This window comes from Hyperoodon ampullatus, assembly GCF_949752795.1.
Source record: "Hyperoodon ampullatus genome assembly, chromosome: 13".
Taxonomy (NCBI): Eukaryota; Metazoa; Chordata; class Mammalia; order Artiodactyla; family Ziphiidae; genus Hyperoodon; species Hyperoodon ampullatus.
Window position 1 is genome coordinate 11,873,827 of NC_136926.1, and position 23,868 is coordinate 11,897,694.

The window sequence follows — 23,868 nt, forward strand, 5'->3', positions numbered from 1 at the left end:
TAATGAAGTCTGCTTGGTACCCCAAAATAAAATAATAAATTTTGGCTCTTGTCCCCTCCTCCCACCCCCACCCCCTCAACCCTGTGTGAGATGTTGGGTTTCTTCTTCATGAGACATTGTTGAGAAGTCGCAGTGGTTGGAGAGGCGTAGGGGGCAGACTACCTCTACTCCCCCCACACCCCCCTTTTTTCTCTCTGGGAGGAGGAGGAGGGGAAGGGGGCTTGCAGAGCAAGCGATGGACGAGGAAAACATGACGAAAAGCGAGGAGCAGCAGCCTCTGAGTTTGCAAAAAGCCTTACAGCAGTGCGAGTTGGTCCAAAACATGATAGACCTGAGCATCTCCAACCTGGAAGGGCTTAGGACCAAATGTGCTACTTCCAACGACCTCACACAAAAAGAAATCCGGACCCTGGAGGTAGGTGTTGCCTGTGGAAAGAAAGCCATCCTTCCTTCCCTCCCCCTTCTCCCCCACCACCCCCTTTCCCTTGATTCTGTTTGTTGGGGGTGGGGTGGGCGGGTGGGAGGGGAGCAAGGTGGGCACGATTTGGTCTCCTGTGATTTATCTTGCAAAGCCTGCACTGGGTGTCCCTTTACTGTACTGCTGGCGTCGGCGCTTGGCTGGGTGGTGGGAGGAGTAGTAGTAACTGTTATTCTTTATTATTATTCTTGCGGTTGTGGTTATCATTCGCTTCCTCTTTGAGGAGTGAGTTCTCCCTTTTTTCCGCTTGTGAATTTGTTTATATGCCACGGGGGCTTGCTTGTGTGCTGGGTAAGACATTAAGGCGCTGCAGAGAACCCACGTGACCTTGCGCATTCTGCAGGTGGTCAAAAGGTGCTTTTTGCTCGCAGAATGGGGCTGCCTGTAAAGACAGACCTCTTCTTTTTCGGCCTCCTTCCCAGCCCCCCTTTTGCTCCTTGGATTTGGTTTGTTTGTTTGCTTGTTTGTGTTCAGTAATATACATGTCAGGAGGCAAGATGCATGAGAAAGAATTCCCCATTGAGCTACCCATTTCCAATCAAATCATTTTGATGCAGGGAGCTGTTGCAGGCCTGAAACGTGTTTAAAAAAAAACACACAACAAAAAAAACTAAAACAACCCTGGATCAGCATACACAGGTGATGTGGGAAAATCCTCTGAATCTTGGTGGGACCGTGCAAAAAGGGGTCAGCAGTTTTATCTTTGGCGTGTTGTAACATTCTCTCCAACAGAACTTGAGGGGGAGTTTGAAGCAGTTTCGTGGGGGGGATGGGGGGGTGGATGCAAAGTTACTCAGAAAGAAGATGGCAGAAATTATTTCTTCCGAAGGCCATCTGGTCAAAGGAAGAAGGTTTCAAGAGCTTTAGAAAATGCCTGGCGTCCACGTAATCATTGAGCATCCACGTTGTTCGAAACATCTCTAGGGTTCGACTCACATCCCTCCCTCCAACCGGCCCCGTGCTACGCATGGCTTGATTAAATTTGGGAACTCCCATTAGCTGGCACTTGCTGAGGGTGGTGGCCATGGGGCTGGGAGGAAAGGAAGGTGGTTCTCCCTGTGGTGGGGCGGGCGTGTGCAGAGCTGGGATGGCCACTAGTTTCCAGCCCGTGTGTTTCCAAGGCCTGAACTCTTTAATCCCTACTGAACCTTTTAGCCCTTGTGCCCCCGTTCTAGCCTGGATGAGCATCTATCTCTGGTTCACTTTCAAGTCTTCCTTTTTCCTCCGTGGTTTTAAATTTGGCCGCATGTCAGCAGGCAGGAAGGTCACCAGTTTGAAAGTGGAGTTAGTGTGTGTGTGTGTGTGTGTGTGTGTATGTATTGAGTATGCTATTTGCTCCCCTAGAATGCATCTCTGTGTGCACCTGTCATCTGGGAAAATGATCGTCAGAAATGAAATAACGTAAGTATCAAGGGGTAGCAGAGGCGTGGGAATTCTGTGGGGAGGCACAGGTATTTTCTTTCTCGGAGCTTTGGAGAGCCGTGTAGGCTAGGACTCCGCTGATGGAAGAAAAAGTGTGGGATGCCCTGGCCCAGCCTTCTGTCTCTGTCTGAGCAGTGCCCAAGAGAAGATTCTGTTCAGAATTGCGTGTTGTAAATAAATAACCCAAAAGGGCCACCGGAGGTCTCTTCTGTTCCTCTGAGTCAGGAGTCCCAAATGCTAGTTTGTGTATTACTATGTAAGTTTCTCCAGTTTTCTTTTCCTCTTTCCAGCGTGCTCCATCCTCTGAGAGCTCCCTGGATCATGGTGATTGTTGCAGTGGGCCATGGATTCCATTGCTTCTTTTCTGCGTAGTGGTTTTCTTTTTAAACTGGGGGATGTGGTCATTGGTATGGTGGGAAGTGACAGTTACTGGGAATGCATCTGTTGTTAGTTTCCTAATCCCAGTATGCCACAGAGTGTGCCCACGACTTTATCCATATTGCCCAAGAAAGGATCTTGAGCAATTATGCCAGTTTAGGCTTCCTAGGTCTAGGGTGGGGCCTCTGGGGAGGAGCTGATGCCTTAGGGTCCAGCCAAGTCCTGCCAAACCTCACATAGGTTTTGGATCCACAGTTGTTGTTTTTAAATCCCAGCAGTTGTCAAACTTTATATATCAGAACCACCTGAGGGAGCTTATTAAAAATGCAGATTCTCAACCTCTAATCCCAGAGATTCTAATTCAGTTGGGATTGGAGGGGGCCTAGGGATCTGCATGTAGTAAACAGTCCAGGTGTTTCTGATGCATGTTTTCATATTGACACTTCGAGAAAGACTAATCTAATAGGAGATAGAGGCCATATTTCAGCTATTCAATGATGACATCTCCCTGCTCACAAACACTAAAGAAAGTAGTAAATTGAACAGACCATCCCTGAAAACCTTGCCTCTACCCCCGTGGAAACAAAAAGCATCTGGCATGGACTTAGTCTCCAAGAAGCGTACTTTCATGATGAGGGAGACAAGGCTAATAATGTGTATGTGGGATAATGATAAAGTCCCAACAGTAATATGGGAGACAGCGTGTGGGTCCGTTAGGAATGTGTTCAGCTGCATGAAATGGAAAATCCACCCAGCGTGGTTAAGCAATTAATGGTTTAGTTTTCTCAAGTAGCAAGACGTCTGGAGGTATGTAGCTGCTTGAGTTGGCTCAGTGAGTTAATGACATTGGGTCTGATGTCTTTGTGAATTCTCATGGCCTCTTCCTTATGGCCACAAGATGGCCCCTGAAGCTTTAGCCATCACACCCAGGTTCAAGGTAGGGAAGAGGGGGACCAGGTGAATAGGAAGGAATAAAGGCTTCATATCTTTGTTTGGTTTCCGCAGGACACCTCTGCCTTACTACCCCTAAGGTGATGTTTCATTATGTCTTCTTTGCCAGAACTGGGTCAGATCACTTGTCCGAGCTGCAAGGCAGTGGGGATACCATCGTGACTGGTTTAGATAGTTGCAGTCCATTTCCTGGTTTGACCTGTTGCTACTCCATACAAAATCAGGGTTGTGCTAGCATGGAAGAAGGCATGCAGGGACATTGGGTGGACAGCCAGCAATGCTGGCCACAGTACGTTACCAGGAGGTACCTTGGCAGAGAAGAAAGGTCATGAGTTTTGGAGTTGGACCGATGTAGTTTGGCATTCTAGCTTTCCTACTTACTTTATCTTGGCCTAGTGATTTAAATTTTCTGACCCATGGTTTCATTTTTGGCAAAATGGCAGTGAAGGAATAATATTACCTACCTCAGAGGTGGTGGTAAGGATGAAAAGAGGTGAGATTTTCAAGGGTCTAATGCTATCTGTAGCCCAGCGCCTGCAGGTGCTAAATAAATGATAGCTTCTTTGATGGTGATGATTAGCATTACATGGTGTAGAGTAGATGATACAGAAGGGAACAGCTCAGACTGGAGGGAGAGAAGAAGGAGCTTGAGCAGCATTTCCAAAGTATGTTCTGTGGAACCCTAGCATTATCATTCTTTCAACAAATACTGAAATCCTGGCACTGTACTAGATGCTGGTGGTCAACAAGTATTCTGAAAACAAAATAAATCCCATGGTTAACACATTTGGGAAAGGTTGAGGTAAGCAAAAGAGATAGGTATCTTGACTGCAGGACTTCTCAGAGCCTTTAATGTGCTGTATTTGTACATTGTGACTCCAAGAGAGGGTAGCGTCTGCAGTGTTTCCTTTTTCCAGAGACATCTCTTGGGCTTGATGTTCCATAGAATGCACCCAGGGAAACATGTGACTAAGTGGTTAGGGAAGCATCCTTGATTGGGGAGCTGGGGACCCTGAATGGAGTGAGGTATGGGGAGTGTTTAAATTGCAGCGGGTTGGGGGAGCTCTCTGGGCCAGAACAGCAAACCGGATGGAGGCATTCTCCTGCCTTCAAGGGGCAGCTTACAGGCCGGCTGACCCAGAATGGAGAGTACCTGGTAGAGTGTCTTAGGAAACGAATTCAGGTTACAAACTCCTGGGGTGTAACTTAGGATCGGGAAGTCAGACAAACAGTTTCATCCCTTTGAGAGGGGAGATAGAAATCTTCAAAGGTTTTGGAGTGAGTACAATTAAAAAATTGTTTAAAGATTAGCCTGATGGCAGCCTGCAGCAGGGACCAGCAAACTTTTTCTGTAACGGGACAGATAGTAAATTGTTGAGGCTTTGTAGGCCGTGTGGTTTCCATCACAACCACTCAGCTCTGCTGTTGTAGCCTGAAGCAGCCACGGACAACCCAGAAATAAATGTTTTCTAATAAAACTTCATTTAGGGTCCTTGAAATTTGAATTTGATATAATTTTCACATGTCACAAAATAGTATTTTCCTTCTAATTTGTTTTTTACATTTAAAAATGTAAAAACTATTCTTAGGTTTCGGGCCTTAAAAAAACAAGTGGTGGGTCAGACTTGGCCGTGGGCTGTAGTTTGCTGATCCCTGATTTATAGGGTGAGAAATGAACCTGGAGGCACAGAGGCCATCTGAAAGGTGAGTGAGTGGCACTAGGTCTGGTGGGCACTGGCCACGTGCAGCTGGTACTGAGTTGGGTTCTATTTCAGTTAAATTACAAGTGGAGGTAAATATCAGGGATTGGGTCGGGGGATGGCTAAGTAACAGAATCTCCTATACAGCGAGGGTGTTCTAGCCATCACATATCTATTATTTGTTCTTTATCTGTTCCATCTCAATTACTGATTATGGTTTGAGAGACCATACCTAGACTTAATTAAGTTTGGGAAACTGGACCTCAGACCATAACGCATTATTTTCAATGATGCTGTGGGTTGGGATTGGCTGGGCAGTTCTTCGGCTGGTCTTGCAGACCAGTAGTTGTGGTCATCTGGCAGCTCCACTGAGGCTGAATGGTCCAAGATGGCCCTATTCATGTGGCTGGTGGTCGGCTAGTGATTGGCTCAGGCACCTCAGTTCTCTTCTACATAGCCTCTCCAGCAGGACAGCCCAGATTTCTTTCTTTGTTTCTTCCTTCCTTCCTTCCTTTCTTTTCTCCCTTCCTTCCTTTCTCTCTCTTTTCTTCCTCCCTCCTTCCCTCCCTCCCTCCCTCTTTTCTTTTTCTTTCTTTCTTTTTCTTTTTCTTTCTTTCTCTCTTTCTCTCTCTTTCTTTCTTTTTTTCTTTCATTTTCTTTCTCTCTCTCTTTCTCTTTCTTTCCTTCTTTTTCTTTCTTTCATTTTCTTTTTCTTTCTTTCTCTCTCTTTCTCTCTCCCTTCCTTCCTTCCTTCCTCTCTCCCTCCCTTTCCCTCCCTCCTTCCCTCCCTCCCTTCCTTCCTTCCTTTCTTCCTTTCTCTCTCTTTCTCCTCTCTCTGCCTCTTTCTTTCTTTCATTGAACTACAGTTTATTTACAGTGTCCAGATTTCTTACATGGTGGCAGCAGCAGTGTTCCAAGAAGGCAAGCTCCAGTTCATAGCCTGTCTTAAGCCTCTGCTTCTGTAACTTTTGCTAATGTCCCACTGGCCAAAGCAAATTATGTGGTTGAGCCCATCGTCAGTGTGGGACTTAGTATCCAAGGGTATGGATTCCAGCAGGTGTGGTTCATTGGGGGCCAGTGAGCAATCTAATATAACTGAATCACAGCTATGGAAAAAATCCAAAATAAAACCAAAAGAGCTTGGGAAAGAGAGGAAGGGGCATGGGATGATCAGCAAAGGCCCCCTTGGGGAGGTTTTACTGACTTGAGGAAGCAAGCCATGAAATATCCGGGGAATGCGCAAGTCAGAGGGAACAGCAGGTGCAAAGTTGTTGGGCGGGACAACGTTCTACATGTTTTGAGAGCAGCAAGAAGACCACTGTTTGGCGCAGGGTGAGCGGGGAAGGGGTGAGGGGCACGAGCGGGAGGCAGACGCAGGGCCCCAGTCACAGACGGCTTGGCTGAGATACTTGCACTTTGTTCTAACTATGCAAAGGGTGGGGGACTGACTTATGTAAAAGCTCCTTTTGATTGCTGCAGGGAAAGTAGACTATAGGGGAGAAGAATGGGAGCACGGAGACAAATTGGGAGGTTAGTATGGGAGTCAAAGCCAGGAATGACTGCTTTTTTTTTTTTTTTTTGCGGTGCGCGGGCCTCTCACTGTTGTGGCCTCTCCTGTTGCGGAGCACAGGCTCCGGATGCGCAGGCTCAGCGGCCATGGCTCATGGGCCCAACCGCTCTGCGGCATGTGGGATCTTCCCGGACCGGGGCACGAACCCATATCCCCTGCATCGGCAGGCGGACTCTCAACCACTGCGCCACCAGGGAAGCCCGGAATGACTGCTTTTGACGCGAGTGATGGTGGGGAGATGGAGCAAGTGGCCGGTCGCAGACGGTCACGTGCATGGGAGGTGCGCGTGAATCGGATGTCGGGGGTGAAGGAAAATAAAGAACCGAGGATTATTCCTACGTGTTTGGCCGAAGAACTAAGCGAATGGCGGTGTCATTATCTGAAGTGTGAAGACCGGGGGTGGATTAGGTTGGGCTTGACCATGAAGTCCTGTTTAGACATTTACGTGTGTGAAGTAGACAGTTGGGTATGTGAGCCTGGAGATTTGATGAAGGCTAGCGATATGAGGTTCACTTAACATGTCAGGAACATCTTTTCATCTTATTAAATAGTATTTTTAATGGCTGCATAGTGTTACATGGCTGTTGCATAATTTATCTAACTTTTTTCTATCTAACTTACATAATTCTGTCAGATGTGTATGTTTATCATGTTCCGTTATTATAAATAATAGTAGTAGACATCCTTGTGGCTTGTAGTCATCCTTGTCTTCGATTCCTAGAAGTGAAATATTGCTGGATCCAAGGATATGCAAAGTTTCCAGCCTTTTGATAGGTTTTTGCCAAATTACCTTTCACCCACCGTGTGGGAAAGGGCCCGTTTTTCCCTATCCTCAGTCTGGATTTATGTTTTGTTTTATTTTTTGTTTGCCTGTGCTTTGATGACCAAGAGCTCTGGGTTAAGGAGGCAGTTGTCTTAGGCCCAAATCTTGTCTTTCCTGTTTGCACTTGGGAAGGATCTGGGAACCTGCGTTGGTGAGAGCAGCACATGGTTTTCCATGCACAGCACCCAGCCTGCGGTGACCCAGCCTCTGCCTTGTTCTCATAGAGGCATGGGTGGGACATGGTCTCAAACTTCTGAGTCAGCGGCCAGAGTTATTTCTGAAGGGTTCGCTGCCCCCTCTGGGGTTTTAGGGTGGGTTCTACTAGGGAGCTCTTATCCTTCTTCCAACGGGCAGGAAACTGAGGACTCTTCCTCCTCTCCCTGAGGACGGGTCATTTTCTGGGCTCCCCTCTCCACCCCCCTCGCCGGGCTCCACCTTTTGGGACCTCCCTTCCCCCTTGCTGCTCTGGAGCTGGGGAACGGAAGGTGTTCCGAAGCTGAGGAAGCCGGTGGTGGTGGGGGGACATGGCAACTGGGAGGGAGGCTGGAGAAGCTGGAGGGTGGGGAGGGAAAAGGGACAACAGTGGGAGAAAAGCCAGAGCGTAGCGTCATTTTCTTGGGCAGGGTTTCTATGACCCTTGGAATGTCTCTCCAGTGGGGAGTGACCGTAACTGTAGTTGTTCCTGTTTTACAAGCCAGTGGACTGAGGCTTAGAGTCACTGATCTGACCCAAACTGCAAATTCAGGCAGCCACGGATCCAGGAAGAGGTTGACTGCTCCTCCCCGGAGTCCCCAGAGGTGGCCTGGCCTGGAAGAAAAGAAAGCAAAGATGAGAGCAAATAGAGGCAAAGGAGGAAGCATAGGTGATAAGGGCAGTGCGATCAGAGGTGAGAGCTGTGGGATTAATGAGAATCCTAATGATGGAATACTCTGTCACTCATGTGCCCTCATTGGTGACCGCGCCAGATGATGATTGAAGAGAAATACAGAACTGATGGAGACAAAGTAGGGCATCTACAGAGACAAGGAAAGATGAGAAAAAGAGAGGGAGACATTTTATTTTTTTATTATTATTTAAAAGAAAGCCTTATTTATATACTTTTGGCTGTGTCGGGTCTTAGTTGCAGCATGCACGTGGGATCTAGTTCCCCGATCAGGGATCAAACCCGGGCCCCTTGCACTGGGAGCACGGAGACTTACCCACTGGACCACCAGCCAGGGAAGTCCCCAGAGGGAGGCATTTCAGACCTGAGAGGTCCAGTATGCCAGCCACTTGCCACATTGACTATTAATCAGTTGAAATGTGGCAAGCTCTATTTGAACTGTGCTATTATTATAAAATACCCGCCAGATCCCAAACTCTTAGAATGAAGAATAGAATGCAAAATATCTCATTGGTATTCTTTTACATTGACAACATGTTGAAATGATGCTATTTTAGATATATTGGGTTAAATAAACTATGTTAAAATTGATTTCACCTGTATCTTATTTTTTCCCTGAGGCTATTAGAACATTTTAAATGACACAGGCAGCTCACTGTATATTTCACTTGGTCAGCGCTGCTCCTGAGCATCGAGGTGATTTCTGTGTTTTGCCATAATGGAAATCTTGTTCTTGATAAAGACTGAAAGCATGGGCCCCCTGGAGTTTCTAGGCAGCCATCGATTAAAGCTGTGGATGTGTTCCAAAGATGGATGCCTTCGATTTCCCTGGACCAGGAGAAAACTGAGATGAAGACTCAGAAATAATAACATAATTGAGTCCCTGGAAATTTGGGTGGGTGCTTGAAGCAGTAGAGCTGAGTAGTTGGGAGGGTGTGGGCTACACAGTAAGACTGCTTGGATCCCAGTCTGAATGCAGGATCTCCTAGCTAAGTAACCCTGGGCAAATGAGCTCTCCTTCCTGAGCCTCAGTTTCCTTGCTTATAAAATTGGGACAGTGTTTTACATGGGGTTGTTACGGTGATTCAATGGAATCATGCATTAAAAAGCCGAGCAAAGTGCCCGGCACATAGCAAATGCTTAATAATTGTTCGCTTTGGCGGTTTTGATGATCATACTCTCTTTAGCTTGTCATAGGGAGGTTAGGGTGCTTCAGCCCTGAGTGGTGGGTGGGGTGTTTCAGCCATCCAGGGAGGTACCAGTTCATTTATTCGGTCATTGTTAACTGAGCCCCCAGTGTGTGAGAAGCAGGGAGAAGGCGAAGCCCATGGAGGCCTTCTATGGGATAATGGCACACCTGCTGGGCTGCAGGTGACATAAGCGAACAAGATTCTCATACCAGGTCTGCATCTTCGAACTGCTCACAGATGACTCACTTCCCATCAGTGCCTGGCAGGCTTTAGTCTTTAAACCATTTGCTCGTCATAGACTCCAACTTGGATAACAAAATGCCAGTTATGGGGTTGGGCCTTACAACTCCTGAACTTGTCTCAAGCTTGTGCGGTAAAGAGAAAACTCAGAAGCTGTGATATCCAAGTGCTTCAGAGGACCCTAAGAGGCTGTGTAGGACCCCCTCCTGCCCAGTGTCCAGCTTTGGCTTTGTGATTTGGGGGGAGCGCTACTTCACAAAGCAGCCTTTTAAAAAATGCATTTTTGGGGCTTCCCTCGTGGCGCAGTGGTTGAGAGTCTGCCTGCCGATGCAGGGGACACGGGTTTGTGCCCTGGTCCGGGAAGATCCCACATGCCGCTGGGCCCGTGAGCCATGGCCACTGAGCCTGCGCTCCGTAACGGGAGAGGCCACAACAGTGAGAGGCCCGTGTACCACACACAAAAAATAATAAAATAAATAAATAATTATTTTTTTGTGTGGTAAAATATATATAACATGAAATTTACCGTTTTAACTATTATTTTTAAACGAGCAATTCAGTGGCATTAAGGACATTCATGGTGTTGTGCAACCATCATCACTATCCATCTGCAGAACTTTTTCATCACCCCAAATAGAAATTCTGTACCCATTAAACAATATCTCTCCCTGCCCCCAGCCACATGGTTACCTCTATTCTATCTTCTGTCTCTATGAATCTGACTATTCTAGGTACTACCTCATGTAAGTTGAATCGTACACTATGTGTCTTTTGTGTCTGGCTTCTTTCGTGTAGCACAATGTTTCTGAGGTTCATCGATGTTATAGCATGTATCAGTGTTTCATTTCTTTTTATGGCTGAATAATATTCCATTGTATTGATAGACCATGTTTTGTTTATCCATCCTGTGTTGATAGACACTTGAGTTGTTTTCATCTTTTTTTTTTTTTTTTTTTTTCTTTTTGCGGTACGCGGGCCTCTCACTGTTGTGGCCTCTTCCGTTGCAGAGCACAGGCTCTGGACGCACAGGCTCCGGACGTGCAGGCTCAGCGGCCATGGCTCACGGGCCCAGCCGCTCCGCGGCACGTGGGATCCTCCCAGACTGGGGCACAAACCCGTGTCCCCTGCATCAGCAGGCGGACTCTAAACCACTGCGCCACCAGGGAAGCCCCCTGTTTTCATCTTTTGACTACTGCGAATAATGCTGCTATGAATATTATTGTACAAGTATCTGTTTGATTCCCTGCTTTGAATTCTTTGGGGTTATGTCCTATGGTAATTCTGTACTTAATTTTTTGAGAAACCTTCATACTGTTTTCCACAGTGGCTACACCATTTTATATTTCCACCAGCAATGTGCAAGGTTTCCAATTTCTCTACATCCTTGGCAATACCTACTATTTTCTGGTTTTTTGACTATAGCCATCCTAGTGGGTATGAAGTGGTATCTCATTGTGGTTTTGATTCACATTTCCCTAATGACTAATGATGGTAGGCATCTTTTCATGTGCTGATTGGCCATTTGTACATCCCCTTTGGAGACATGTCTATTCAAGTCCTTTCATAAGTCAGCCTTTTGATATGGGTGAGTTATAAAGGTTAGAATTATCCTCCTTCTGTTGACTTGGATCTACTCTCTGATGTCTTTTATCCTTTGGTTCTACTCTTTGGAGGAGAGCGAATAAGGCCCGTCCTTCCTTTGGCTGACAAAAGTCTCAAGTAGAGTTTGCATTTAGATCTGGAACCTACCAAGTAGAGACAAGAAATAGCCATGTCCACAGATTCCTGACAAGTCTCCAACCCAAATTTTGCAGCCACTGTTTCCCTGCTTTGTCCTGTATGAGTTCCGTTCTTACAGAATTTTGGATTCTGGGGTCTCTGGCGATGATAAATTTCCCTTTGCCTGTGCACCAATCCTACCCAGAGTATCATGCCCATCAGAAATAGTCATGAGTGTGTCTCTTTGTGCCCATCCACAAAGGCCCTGCGATGGTGCCTTGGGCAGGGTTGGGTGGCATGCACTTGAGCAATGAGGCGAATAGACAGGTATAAAAAAGAACCCATCAGGTGGGGCATCCAGGGTCTTCATTTTTATTAGGTAGGAGGTAGAGCAAGGTTAGATGCCACTTTTTATATTTTTATGCTTATCTGACTTGGAGAAACAGTGCTTTGTGATAAACCCAAAAAACAATATTATCCTTTTAATATGTTGCTATACTATTATTTTAATATGTCGCTGGATTTGATTTGTTAGAATTTTGTTGAGGATTTTTGTGTCTGTTCATGAGGGATATTGTCTGTGGTTTCCTTTTTCATACCATCTTTGTTTAGTTTAAGTATCAGGGTAATACTGGCCTTATAAAACGAGTTTGGAAGTGTTTCCTCTACTTCTGTTTTCTGGAAGAGACTGTAGAATTGGTGTTATTTCATCTTTAAATGCTGATAGAACTCCCCAGTGAAACTATCTGGACTAGAGATTCATTTTAATTTAATTTAATTTTTTTGCAGAAGGTTTTAAACTACAATTTCAATTTCTTTAATTTATTCTTGGGTGAATTTTAGGACTTTGTGGCTTTCAAGGAATTGGTACATTTTATCTAAATTGTTCAATTTACATATGGAGAGTTGTTCATAGTATTCCCTTATTATCCTTTTGTGTCTGTGGGGTGTACAGTAGTGTCACCTCTTTCATTCCTGATGTTGGTAATGTATATTCTTTCTCCTTTTTTCTGTGTTAGTCTGGCTAGAGGTTTATCAATTTTAGCCATATTTTCAGAGAACTAATTTTTAGCTTCATTTATTTTCTCTATTTTTCTGTTTTAACTTTTACTGATTTTTGTTCTTCTTATTTCCTTTCTCCTGCTTGCTCTGGGTTTATTTTGCTCTTCTTTTTTCTATTTTCTTGAGGCGGATGCTTAGATTGTTGATTTGAGACCTTTCTCCTTTTCTAATATAAGTATTTGTTGCTGTAAATTTCCCTTGAAGGATTACTTTAACTGCATCCCACAATTTTTGATATATTATATTTTCATTTCCCTTTAGCTCACAGTATTTTATAATTTCTTTTGAGGCTTTTTCTTTGATGCATATATTCATCAAATTAAATGATATTTGATGTCATTTAATTTCCAAGTATTGGGGATATTTCCTGTTATCTTTGACTAACAGTTTAATTCTATTATGTCAGTGAACACATTTTATATTATTTTAATTCTTTGAAAATGTTTAAGGTTTATTTTATCACTTAGACCATATTCTCTCTTGGTGAATGTAGCAGGTACACTTGAAAAGAATGTGAATTCTGCAGTTGATGGGTGAAGTGTTGTATAAATGTCAATTAGATCCAGTTGGTCGATAGTGTTAAGTCCTCTATATCCTTGCAGATTTGCTCTCAAGTTTTATTGATTACACAGAGGGGAGTGTTGTCCACTTCTCCTTGTAGTTCCATCACTTTTTGCTTTCATGTATCTTGAGCTGTTTTGTTAAGTGTGTATGCATTTGGGATGGTTGTTTTCTTGGAGACTTCACCCTTCATCATTATGTAAAGTTACTATTTATCCCTGGTAATTTTCCTTGCTCTGAAAACTATTTTCTTTGATATTAATATAGCCACCCCAGCATTTCTTTTTTTAGGTTTTTAAAAGTTGAGGTAAAATTCACATAACATAAAATTCACCATTTAAACTCTTTTGAAGTATACAACTGAATGCTTTTTAATATATGTGCAATGTTGTGCAGCCATTTCCCCTATCTAATTTTAGGACATTCCCATTACCACACATGCAAAAACAAAACAAAACCCCCCCAACAACCAAAAAACCAAAACTAAACCTTGTACCTATTAGCAGTCAATTTCAATGTTCCTGTCCTCCATCCCCTGGCAACCGTTAATCTATTTTCTGTTGCTATGGTTTTTCCTAGTCTGGGTATTTCATAAAAATGAAATCATACAGTATGTGGCCTTTTATGTGTGGCCCCTTTCACTTAACATAAAGTCTTCAAGGTCCATCCATGGTGTAACACGTATCAATAATTCATTCCTTTTTATGACTGAATAATATTCCATCATATGGATAAACCCATTTTGTTTATCCGTCCGTCAGTGGACATTTGGGTTGTTTCCACCTTGTGGCTATTTGTGAATAGTGCTGCCATGAGTATTTGTTTGGTTAAGAGGATGGGGGCATTTGGGGAGGAAACTGTTTTGCTTCTGCTAAAAACTAAAGAAACATGTCCCCAGGTTCAGGCTGCCATGCAGTTAGGAACTCTAGAGCTGGAAGTTCCTTCCACACCCTTTGTGGTTGTACATGATGGTCTCTGTGACATTTCCCTGGAGCTCTTGCAGGTACTCAGTTGGCTCTTCAGGTTACACATGCCAGGTGATGAGTTGTTCACACTGACTTCAGAAATGGAACTCATTAAATAAAATAGTCTTTTAAAAGACATTTATAGCCATTAAAGCAAAGCATATTCACTCTAGAAAAAAATAGAATATGCATTTAATCAAAAAGAAAAATGAACACACGTATAATGCCACCACCCACAGATCAGCATTGTTAACATCTTGTTATAGAGTCTTATAGGTTTTTCTGCATGCAAACATGTACCTTCGTATGACTTTTAAGAACAACTATATTTTATTTATTTCATAGTCTCCTCTTATTTGTTTCTTTTTCCTCTTAAAATTTGACTTAAGACATGAATGTCTTTCCCTGCCAAAACCATTTTTTAAATAGCATTTCAAATGGCTGGTAACACTCCAGCATAAAGATGTAGCATAATTGAGTTAAACAACCCCCTTTAGTGAGTTAGATTATTTCTGGTTTTTTGCTCTCATAAACACAGCCTTAGTGACTACTTTTGAAATGAAGTCTTTGTAAAGCATTCTTATTTGTTTCCTTAAGAAATATACCTAGAAGTAGAATTACTGCATGCTTGTAAAGCTTTTTCTCACATATGGCCAAATGGTCCTTTAGGAAGAGTGTACCCGTTTATAACCCTCTCAGACTTTACGAGAGCAGAGTTTGTGGCTTTGCATCTTCAGGAATGACAACTGTGAGAGGTAAATATTTCCAGCAAATCTGTGACTTAATGAAAAATATGTAAAGTCACTTTACTAGTGAATCCACTTGTGATGAGCTAAGAAACTTGGGGCGGGCTTGGTTTTTAAAAATATATACTTTCAGTTGAAATAAATACAGAGTTAGAATCATGTCAATGACAAGGAAGCCTAATTTAAGATGAAATTTTTCTGAAGTGACATCAGAAAGGGATGTGAGTTTTACAGATGAGGCTGTGTGATTTCCAGGGATCACACAGTCAGTTGTTTTCTGGGACCAGGCAGGGAACCCACAGAAGAAAAATAGGCCAGGGGCAGGATACTTGGGAGGAGACATAAGGGTCACGGTGAACTGGAGAGCATATGTCACATCTACAGATGTCAGTGTTGCCAATGGGTCGTATTTAAGCCTGATTTTATCATGGAATTTCCATTTTCCAGCAGAACTCAGAAATCAAAACTATAAGTAAAAAGCAGACATTGACTCATTATTATCTGATTAAGAACCTCACCATTCTTTCCCTTAATATGTTTAAACAACGTTGGATAAGGAAAAGGAAGGTACAGATAATCAGTGCTATTGAAGTAATGTCTCACTGCTGTTTCAAATTGTTGTTTCTAATCCTACCCATCCATAAGTTGAAAAAATTGAGGTTGTATTGTTTAGTCTGGAGAAGATGGGGTAACCAGCTACTTGTTGATTTTATGATCTTTGCTTATTGGGAATTCTCAATCACCAGTTCTCAGTCACCAGTTCTCAATCACTAGTTCTCAATCACCAGTGAGGGCAAAGTTAGAGATATGACTGGGACCAGACAGTCTCTCACACACACACACACACACACACACACACACACACACACACACACACACACTTCAAACCTATACAAAGGTAGGGAGAATAGCATAATGGACCCTTATTTACCCATCACAAAAATTCAACAAGTATCAAATTATGGCCAATCCTCTCCCCCTACCCCATCCTCCCTGGATTATTTTGAAGCAATTCCTAAGACATCGTAGCATTTCATCCTCAAATATTTCAAATGTGTATTTCTGTTAAATACCACGTGCTCTGTTTGAAGCATAACCAGACTCCTATTATCACACCAATAATTCCTTAGTCAGATATTTCTCTAAACAACAAATCAAAGTATTTATACACAAAAGAGAGCTGTACTTCTCAAAGCAGCCATGGTAGAAGGCATCTGTCTTGTCCCAGCTCTGCTGGCGTTACTTAAGACATTCTTGAAAACCATCTTCAGAGTCACCTTACAAGAAAACAAGCCTCTTTATTTTTTTCTTGACCCTAAATGGTGGCTTTCAAGATGGAAGGCTACCATCTTGACTTGGCTTGACCCACTCCTGATGACTTTTGTCCCTTTAGAGCAAATAAATAGGCACTCAAAGAACAAGCCGTGTTGCCACTGAAGATTCTCCTGACAGCATTCTGGGCACCGTGTCTGGGAGGAAACTCAAGGAGAAGAGTCATAGCTTTGATGTTAGGATAAGCCTTCAGCCATTTCCAATGTCTACCCTGAAAGGGGACCTGGTTGATTAGCTTCAACATTCATTCACTCATTCATTCATTCCACTTTGTGTTAAATGCATTAGACATACAAAGGAGACTGGAACAACGTCTTGCCCATATGGGGCTTAAGATGTATAAATATGTACAGCACATAAGGTACTGTTCTGGGTACTGGGACCTGGAATATACTGCCTCACGGATCTAGTGATATGATGTTAAAGCTAAGACCTGAAGGACAATGGAGTTACCTTGAGTTGAGGAAAGGCTGTTCCAGGCAGAGGGACAGTATGTGCAAAGGCCTAGAGGTAGAAAACAGCCTGGGTCTTCTGAGGGACCAGATGGAGCCCAACATGGCTGGAGTACCGAGTGCTTCAGGCCCATTTGAAGGCAAGGGGATGGGGCAGCACTTTTTCCTTTCTCTAAACTGGGTTCCTTTGCATCTTCTTCCTGCCTCATCTCCTCCTCATTATAGAAAAATGAGGCAGTCTCATTTGCCAAATCGAATAAAACTCTCTATGATCACCATTTCTGAAATACAATTTGAAAGCATAACATGAGTTTTTTGGTCCCCTAAGGTGGAGGCAGGTTCTTTAACTCCATAACAAACACAAGCCATCCCATAATAATAACAGATGGGCAAGGCCTTGAGAAGGGTGGGCTGGAGGGAGGGAAAATAAAGCCAGGAGAGAAAGAGGTGGTGAAATGGAAATACGTTTTCAATCCCATGCTTTGTGGTTTATTATTAACAGCAGTGCAGAAAACGTCTCCACAGAGTTATAAAAAGTTCATTAGTAGCATGCTACAGGTCCGAGAAGCTGGTCATTGATCAGATTAATGATAATGAGAGCAGTCTTATATTAACTTAGATTAAGAGGAGGACTCTTCCCCTTACTATTCAGTCATACATGTATAATCACATTTCCTCACAGCCAGTCGCCCTTAGTTTTCTGCTAAGATGGGAACTAGGGTCTTTGCAAAGGTAGAACCAGGACGGCAGAGGGTAGGCTGAGTCCAGATGCCACCTTGAACCTTGGGTCTGATGGAGGAAGGGTCTCTGGACCCTCCCCTGTGCTCCAGCTCTGGTCTAATCTCCTGGAGGCTGCCCTCCTATTTTTCAGACCTGTTTCCTTCCTCCTGGGCCTGCGTTATCCCAACTCACGATTTCCTAGTGTTGAGCCCATACAACATGCCATGCGATGTTCTAGGTGCTAGGGATACATCTGGGTGTAAAACAGGCAAAGAGCCCTGATGTTGGGTAGCTCACATTCTAGTTGGTGGAGACAGACAATAAATAAACATGAAGAAAAGGAAATGTCACCTTTTCCACCTTCATGGAAAAGGTGACATTTGAGCAAAGACTTCAAGGAAACAAGGGAGCCATCCATGAATCTGGCTGGGGCAGGGGAAGAGCCCTTAGAGTGAGGCAACAGCTCGTGCAAAGGCCCTGAGGCCTTGGAGGAAGCTTGTGTGACTGGAGTGGAGTGTTGAGGCTAAGGTCAGAGCAGCAGAGTGGGACCAGATCAGTAGGGTCTTTTAGACCAGTGTAAAGATTTTTTACTAAGTGCAGTGAGGTGCACTGGAGGATTTTGAACAGAGGAGTAACATGATCTGACTTGAGTTTTAATAGCATCCTTCTAACTAATAGACTGTAGGGGGCAAGAGTAGAAGCAGGTAGATGACTTAGAAGACTATCATGGAGAGAGACGATGGTGGCTCACACCAGGCTGGTGAGCCGTGGTTGGATTTTGGATATATTTAGAAATTACAGCAAATAGGATTTCCAGATATTTTTGACCCTGCCTGTTGATTGATGTAAAAAATGATGGTGTTTACTGGTTACATTAACCCGAACTCTTTGGGTTGCAAGTGACAGAAACGTACCTCAAATTGCTTATGCAAAAAGTGGGAGTTCTTTGGCTTATGTAACTGAGAAGTCTATGGGTCATTATTAGCTTCAGCATGGCTGGATCCAGATACTTAAAGAATACAGGCAAGGGCCTCTATCTCCACCTCTCAGCTCTGCTTTCTTTCTCTGTTGCTTTCTTTCTATCACTTTTTGCTACTATGGAGGAAGAGCCTTGTTATTTCCCAGGAGCTGCAACAAATGTCTGGGGTATCTTTTTCACTGGTCAGGCTTGATTCATTTCTTTACTCCTCCTCTCTACAGGAGGGCACAGCATTCTCAGAGATCGATCCTGGAACCAGGGCGGAAGGTCAGCTCTTCCCAAGCTTCATGGACCAAGCAGGGGTGTTCTAACCAAACCTCCCTTGGATGGAGGGAACACTAGATTCTGTTGTCCCAATCCTTAATCCAGAATTCCAGCAAATGTAGGAAATTCTGAGGAGGGTATAAGGAGCAAAAGGGTAAAACATACCCTGGGAATGTCAAGATGCTCATGGTGGGGTGTTTCAGAGATTTTTTAACTCAGTGTTCACAAAATCAGTGGATTTACCTAATAGCCTTACTCTGTGAGTCTACTCTGGGACCAAGAAACTTTGCTTCCAGTGTGTTCTCATGACTGGCTTCCCTTTCAAGGTGGGCCATATATCTCTCATGGGACAGCGAGTAGATGGAGAGCTAGAACACAAGGTATGGGTCCCAGCTCCGCCACCCTCTTGCTGCTGATTTGGGCAAATTACATAACTTTACTAAGCCACAGAGGATATTGGCAGGATCAAAGGACAGACACTTTTTAAAGCGCTTGGGGGAAATTCCCTAGTGGTCCAGTGGTTAGGACTCTGAGCTTCCACTGCAGGGGCCTCGAGTTCAATCCCTGGTCAGGGAACTAAGATCCTGCATGCCATGCTGCGTGGCCTAAATAAATAAAATAAAATAAAATAAAATAAAATAAAGCACTTGGGAAACTGGACCCACAAGTCAGGGCCTTGGCTGTATTGTTTTGTGTTTGCTGATCATGAGGTTGCCAGATAAAATATAGGATGCTCAGTTAAACTTGCATTTTAGATAGATAATGAATACTTTTCCAGTATATGTATGTCCAAATATTGTATAGGACATACTTACAAAAATTATCATTGTTTATCTGACATTCAGATTTAGCTAAATATTCTTTTATTTGCTAAACCTGGCAGTGCTGGGTGATCATGACAAGGGAAACGTGTTATTCTTACTGATTGCTCATGAGTATCTCCTGACAAACAATTCCTGCAAGGACCAGGAACATTCTCTAAACTGTAGATATCACTAGTGTTTTCAGATTGGACATGAATGAACTTTTTTGTTCTCTTTTTGGACTATGGGTTTATGGCTAAGTTTGAATTCTTGAATTTGACTATGTCAAATTCATGTATGTCCATCCTATAATACCACATTTTGAAATTCTCATTTTAAGATAGGTTTAAGTTTTGGGTAACAGTGTTGGCTCTTCCAGTTATGAGCCATAACCTTGGGCTTAATCTTCTCTGTGTCTCAGTTTTCCCATCTGTACAAATAGGAAGATGACAGTACTTAACTCATAATGTTGTTATGAGGATTGGATAATATATGCAAAATGTTTAGCTCAGTGTCTAGCACATAACAAGAGCTCACTAAGTGTTAGCTGCTGCAGTTATGGCAAATCTCTAGAAATTAATCTGGCTGGTCCAGAATAATTTGTGTTTGGTTTTCCAAATTAACGTCTCAGCTGCATGTGGAAAATTTGGGATTGAATTGTCCTTATGGTTCGGGCTTCATGCTTACCAGATTGAACCCTTGAAGCAGAATAACAAGGTGCAGTCTTGAACTTGACATATATGGGCAACTATGAGCTCCAAACTGGGGGAAGGGGGAGAAATGAGGAGGGAGAACTAACAGTGATTTGGACTGTTGTTCCTAGGCTTGGTGGGCATGATTTTGGCAGTGTTAGCTCAAGATTTTGCCCCAAATTCAAGCAGGCGTGCCCTGTTTAGCAGGGGGGTTGGGTGTAGGAGCATGACTTGGATCCAGGCCATGGAGATGTGCTCCTTTTTGAGTCATTTTCTGCAGCTCCTGTTTCTAACTATTTCTGTCCATTCCTCACCTGCAAACCCTGGACAAATGCTGGGGTGGAGTACAGATGAGCCTATGGTCATCAGAAGTGTTTGAGGGCTGCCCAAGATCAGGGTCTGGACAGGGCCCACCCAAGGTTCATGCTGTGTGTTATGCATGCTTCTTTCTCCTCAGGATTATTTAACATGGAAATGTTTTCAAGCTTGGTGTTTTTATCCAAATGCCGTTGTGAGAGAAAAGTTTTTAGATGACTGTGGCAGACACAGCGGCTGAAGTCTCTGCTCTGCAAGACTCTTGTAGCTTCTTACAAAGAGCATGCTTGGGGGCTATGAAATTTCAGAGGCAGATCAAAATGTGCTGGTGCATACTGAATCCTAAGCACTCACCTGAGCTTCAGGTACATGGCTCCCCACAGTGTGGCTCACAGACAGGTGGCATCGGTGCCACTTGGGAGCTGCTTAGAAAAACGCAGAGTCTCAGGCTCTGGCTCAGATTAATTGAATTGCATTTTAATACAATCAGGTGATCTGTGTACACATAAAAGTTTGTGAAGCACCGGTCTAATCCTTAGAACAACCCCAGTATTATTGATTCCATTAAATTTTTTTCTTGTGGTAAAATATACGTAATATTTATTATTTTAACCATTGGTAAGTGTACAATTCAGTGATGTTAAATACATTTACAGTGTGGTGTAATCATTACCACTGTTTATACCCAAAACTTTTTCATCATTACCAAGAAAAACTCTGTAACCTCTGTTCTACTTTCGGTCTCCATGAATTTGCACATTCTAGGTATCTCATATAAGTAGAATCATACAATATTTGTTCTTTTGTGTCTGACTTATTTCACTTAGCATAATGCCTTTCAGGTTCATCCATGTTGTTATGTGTATCATCACCTCATTCCTTTTCAGGTCTGCATAATATTCCATTATATGGAGAGACCACATTTTATTTATCCATTCATCTGTTGATGGACACTGATGAGTTGTTCCTGCCTCTTTTTTTTTTTTTTTTTTTTTTTTTTTTTGTGGTACGTGGGCCTCTCACCGCCGTGGCCTCTCCCATTGCGGAGCACAGGCTCCGGACGCGCAGGCTTAGCAGCCATGGCTCACGGGCCCAGCCTCTCCGCGGCATGTGGGATCCTCCCGGACCGGGGCACGAATCCGTGTCCCCTGCATCGGCAGGCGGACTCTCAACCACTGCGCCACCAGGGAAGCCCCCTCCTGCCTCTTTTTAAAAAATATTTATTTATTTGTTTGTTTATTTATTTATGCTATGCTGGGTCTTAGTTGTGGCATATGCAAGGTCTTTGTTGCTGCATGCAGGATCTTTTAGTTGTGGCATGTGGGCTCCTTAGTTGCGGCACGCAGGATCGTTAGTTGCGGCATGCAGGATCTTTTAGTTGCAGCATGTGGGCTTCTTAGTTGTGGCATACGGGTTTCCTAGTTGTGGCATGAGGACTCTTAGTTGCAGCATGCATGCAGAAGCTAGTTCCCTGACCAGGGATAGAACCCGGGCCCCCTGCATTGGTAGTGTGGAGTCTTACCCACTGGATCACCAGGGAAGTCCCCTGTTCCTGCCTCTTGACTATGGTGAATAATGCTGCTATGAATATTCATGTACAAATATCTGTTTGTACTTTCCCTGCTTTCAGTCCTTTAGGATGTATTCCTAGGAGTATTAACTCCATTTACACATGAAGAAATTGAGATGCAGAGATGTGAAGGGACTCGTCTCAAGTGACAGAGCTGCTGGGTGGTGGTGCTGGGTTTCTGCATTTATTTGGTCCCTTCCATTGAACCCAGAGGCCACATGCATCCTTAAAGAGAAAGACAAGTGTTTTTCTTCCTTTCTAAGGGATGTCAACATGGCCTGGTGATAAATATTGGGCTTTGGGGTCTTCCAGATCTGAGTTCACATCCCACCATTTGCTCTTGCTAAGTTTAGTGTCTTGGACACATTACCTATCCAGTCTTAAGCTCTATTTTTTTAATCTGTAAAATCAAAATGCCTACAATGGAAATTGCTGTGAGAATTAAATGGGAAAAAGTAATTCAAGTGCCTGGTTGTAAACAAATATTGTTTACCATTAAAAATAAGGAGGTTCCTGGGAATTCTCTGGCAGTCCAGTGGTTAGGACGCCACGCTTTCACTGCCGAGTGAAATCCCTGGTTGGGGAACTAAGATCTCACAAGCTGTGTGACGTAGCCAAAAAAAAAAAGGGGGGGGTTCCTTACAGAATTAAACATAGATATACCATATGGTCCAGCAATTTCACTTCTGGGTGTATACCCAACAAGATTGAAAGCACGGACTCAAACAGATACTTTTACATGAATATTCATAGAAACATTGTTCACAATAGCCAAGAGGCAGAAACAACCTGGTCCATCAACGAATGAATAAATAAGCAAAATGTGGTATAGCCATACAACGGAATATTATTTTGCCATGAAAAGGAAGTACTGATAAATGCTACAACATGGATGACCCTTGAAAGCATTATGTTAAGTGAAATAAACCAGACACAAAATGATTAATACTGTCCTTTTCCACTTTTTCTTTTGTGTGTGTGTGGTACGCGGGCCTCTCACTGTTGTGGCCTCTCCCATTGCGGAGCACAGGCTCCAGACGCGCAGACTCAGCAGCCATGGCTCACGGGCCCAGCCGCTCCGCGGCATGTGGGATCCTCCTGGACCGGGGCACGAACCCATGTCCCCTGCGTTGGCAGGCAGACTCTCAACCAGTGCACCACCAGTGAAGCCCCCCTTTTCCACTTTTATGAGATACCTGGCATTGTCAGATTCATAGAGGCAGAAAGTAGAATTGTTGTCGTCTGGAGCTGGGAGAGAGGGAAATGGGGAGTTACTGTTTAACGGGTACAGAGTTTCAGTTTGGGAAGATGAAAAGATTCTGGAGACGGATGGTGGTGATGGTTGCACGACAATATGGATGTGCTAAACTGTACACTTAAAGATGGCTAAAATGAGATATTTTGTTATATATATTTTACTACAGTATTAAAAAATGAAGAAAAGGAAGAGAAGTACTTTTCCAGGTACTAATTTTTTTCTGGTATGCCCTGATTACCTTGCTTTCACATACCAGTATTTGACTGGTGTCCAGGAAAGGCTGGATCCTTTTTTTTCTTTATGATATAATGATGATAAAAACATTGCCCATAAGTGATCAGGGTTGTTATTGGGTGCTGACAGTACCAAACCCTTTCCATATGTTATTCTATTTTCATCTGCACAACAACCCCGGGAGGTAGGTGCCGTCATATTTGACACATGAAAAAACTGAGATCAAATAACTTTCCCGAGGACACACAGCTCATCACTGGTGGAGGCAGGATTTGAGAGCCTCAGGACCTGCTGACCTACAGGCCAAGCTGTGCTGCATCCCCAAAGTAATCTACAAAGGGCACCCTTAGATCGTAACTGTGCCCCTATGTTGCAGGAAGAAGGTAGGTGGTGGAGTTCATTGGGCCATCTCTGCCACGAGCAGGGCCGTCTGTGGCTTTCACTACCAGTGGCTGCTGAGTGATATTTCTCCTCTGGGTGGGAATGAATGCATGACAGGAGAAAGAATGTTCAGGGAGACTTCCTTGGTGCCAGAAAGAGCTCTTGGGAACAGCACCAGTA

At 43.7% G+C, this 23,868-nt stretch overlaps 1 protein-coding gene across 1 annotated transcript in view; it reads left to right on the top strand.

Moving 5' to 3' along the window:
* Positions 1–235: 235 nt before the first annotated feature.
* The window catches only part of KSR2 (kinase suppressor of ras 2), a gene marked incomplete at both ends in the record, with an annotated part of 396,922 nt that continues 373,289 nt past the window's right edge, over positions 236–23,868 (top strand). The window contains one exon of the mRNA XM_079718072.1: positions 236–415. Within this exon, the coding sequence (XP_079574198.1) occupies positions 236–415 (180 nt within the window). The remainder of the gene's footprint in view (positions 416–23,868) is intronic.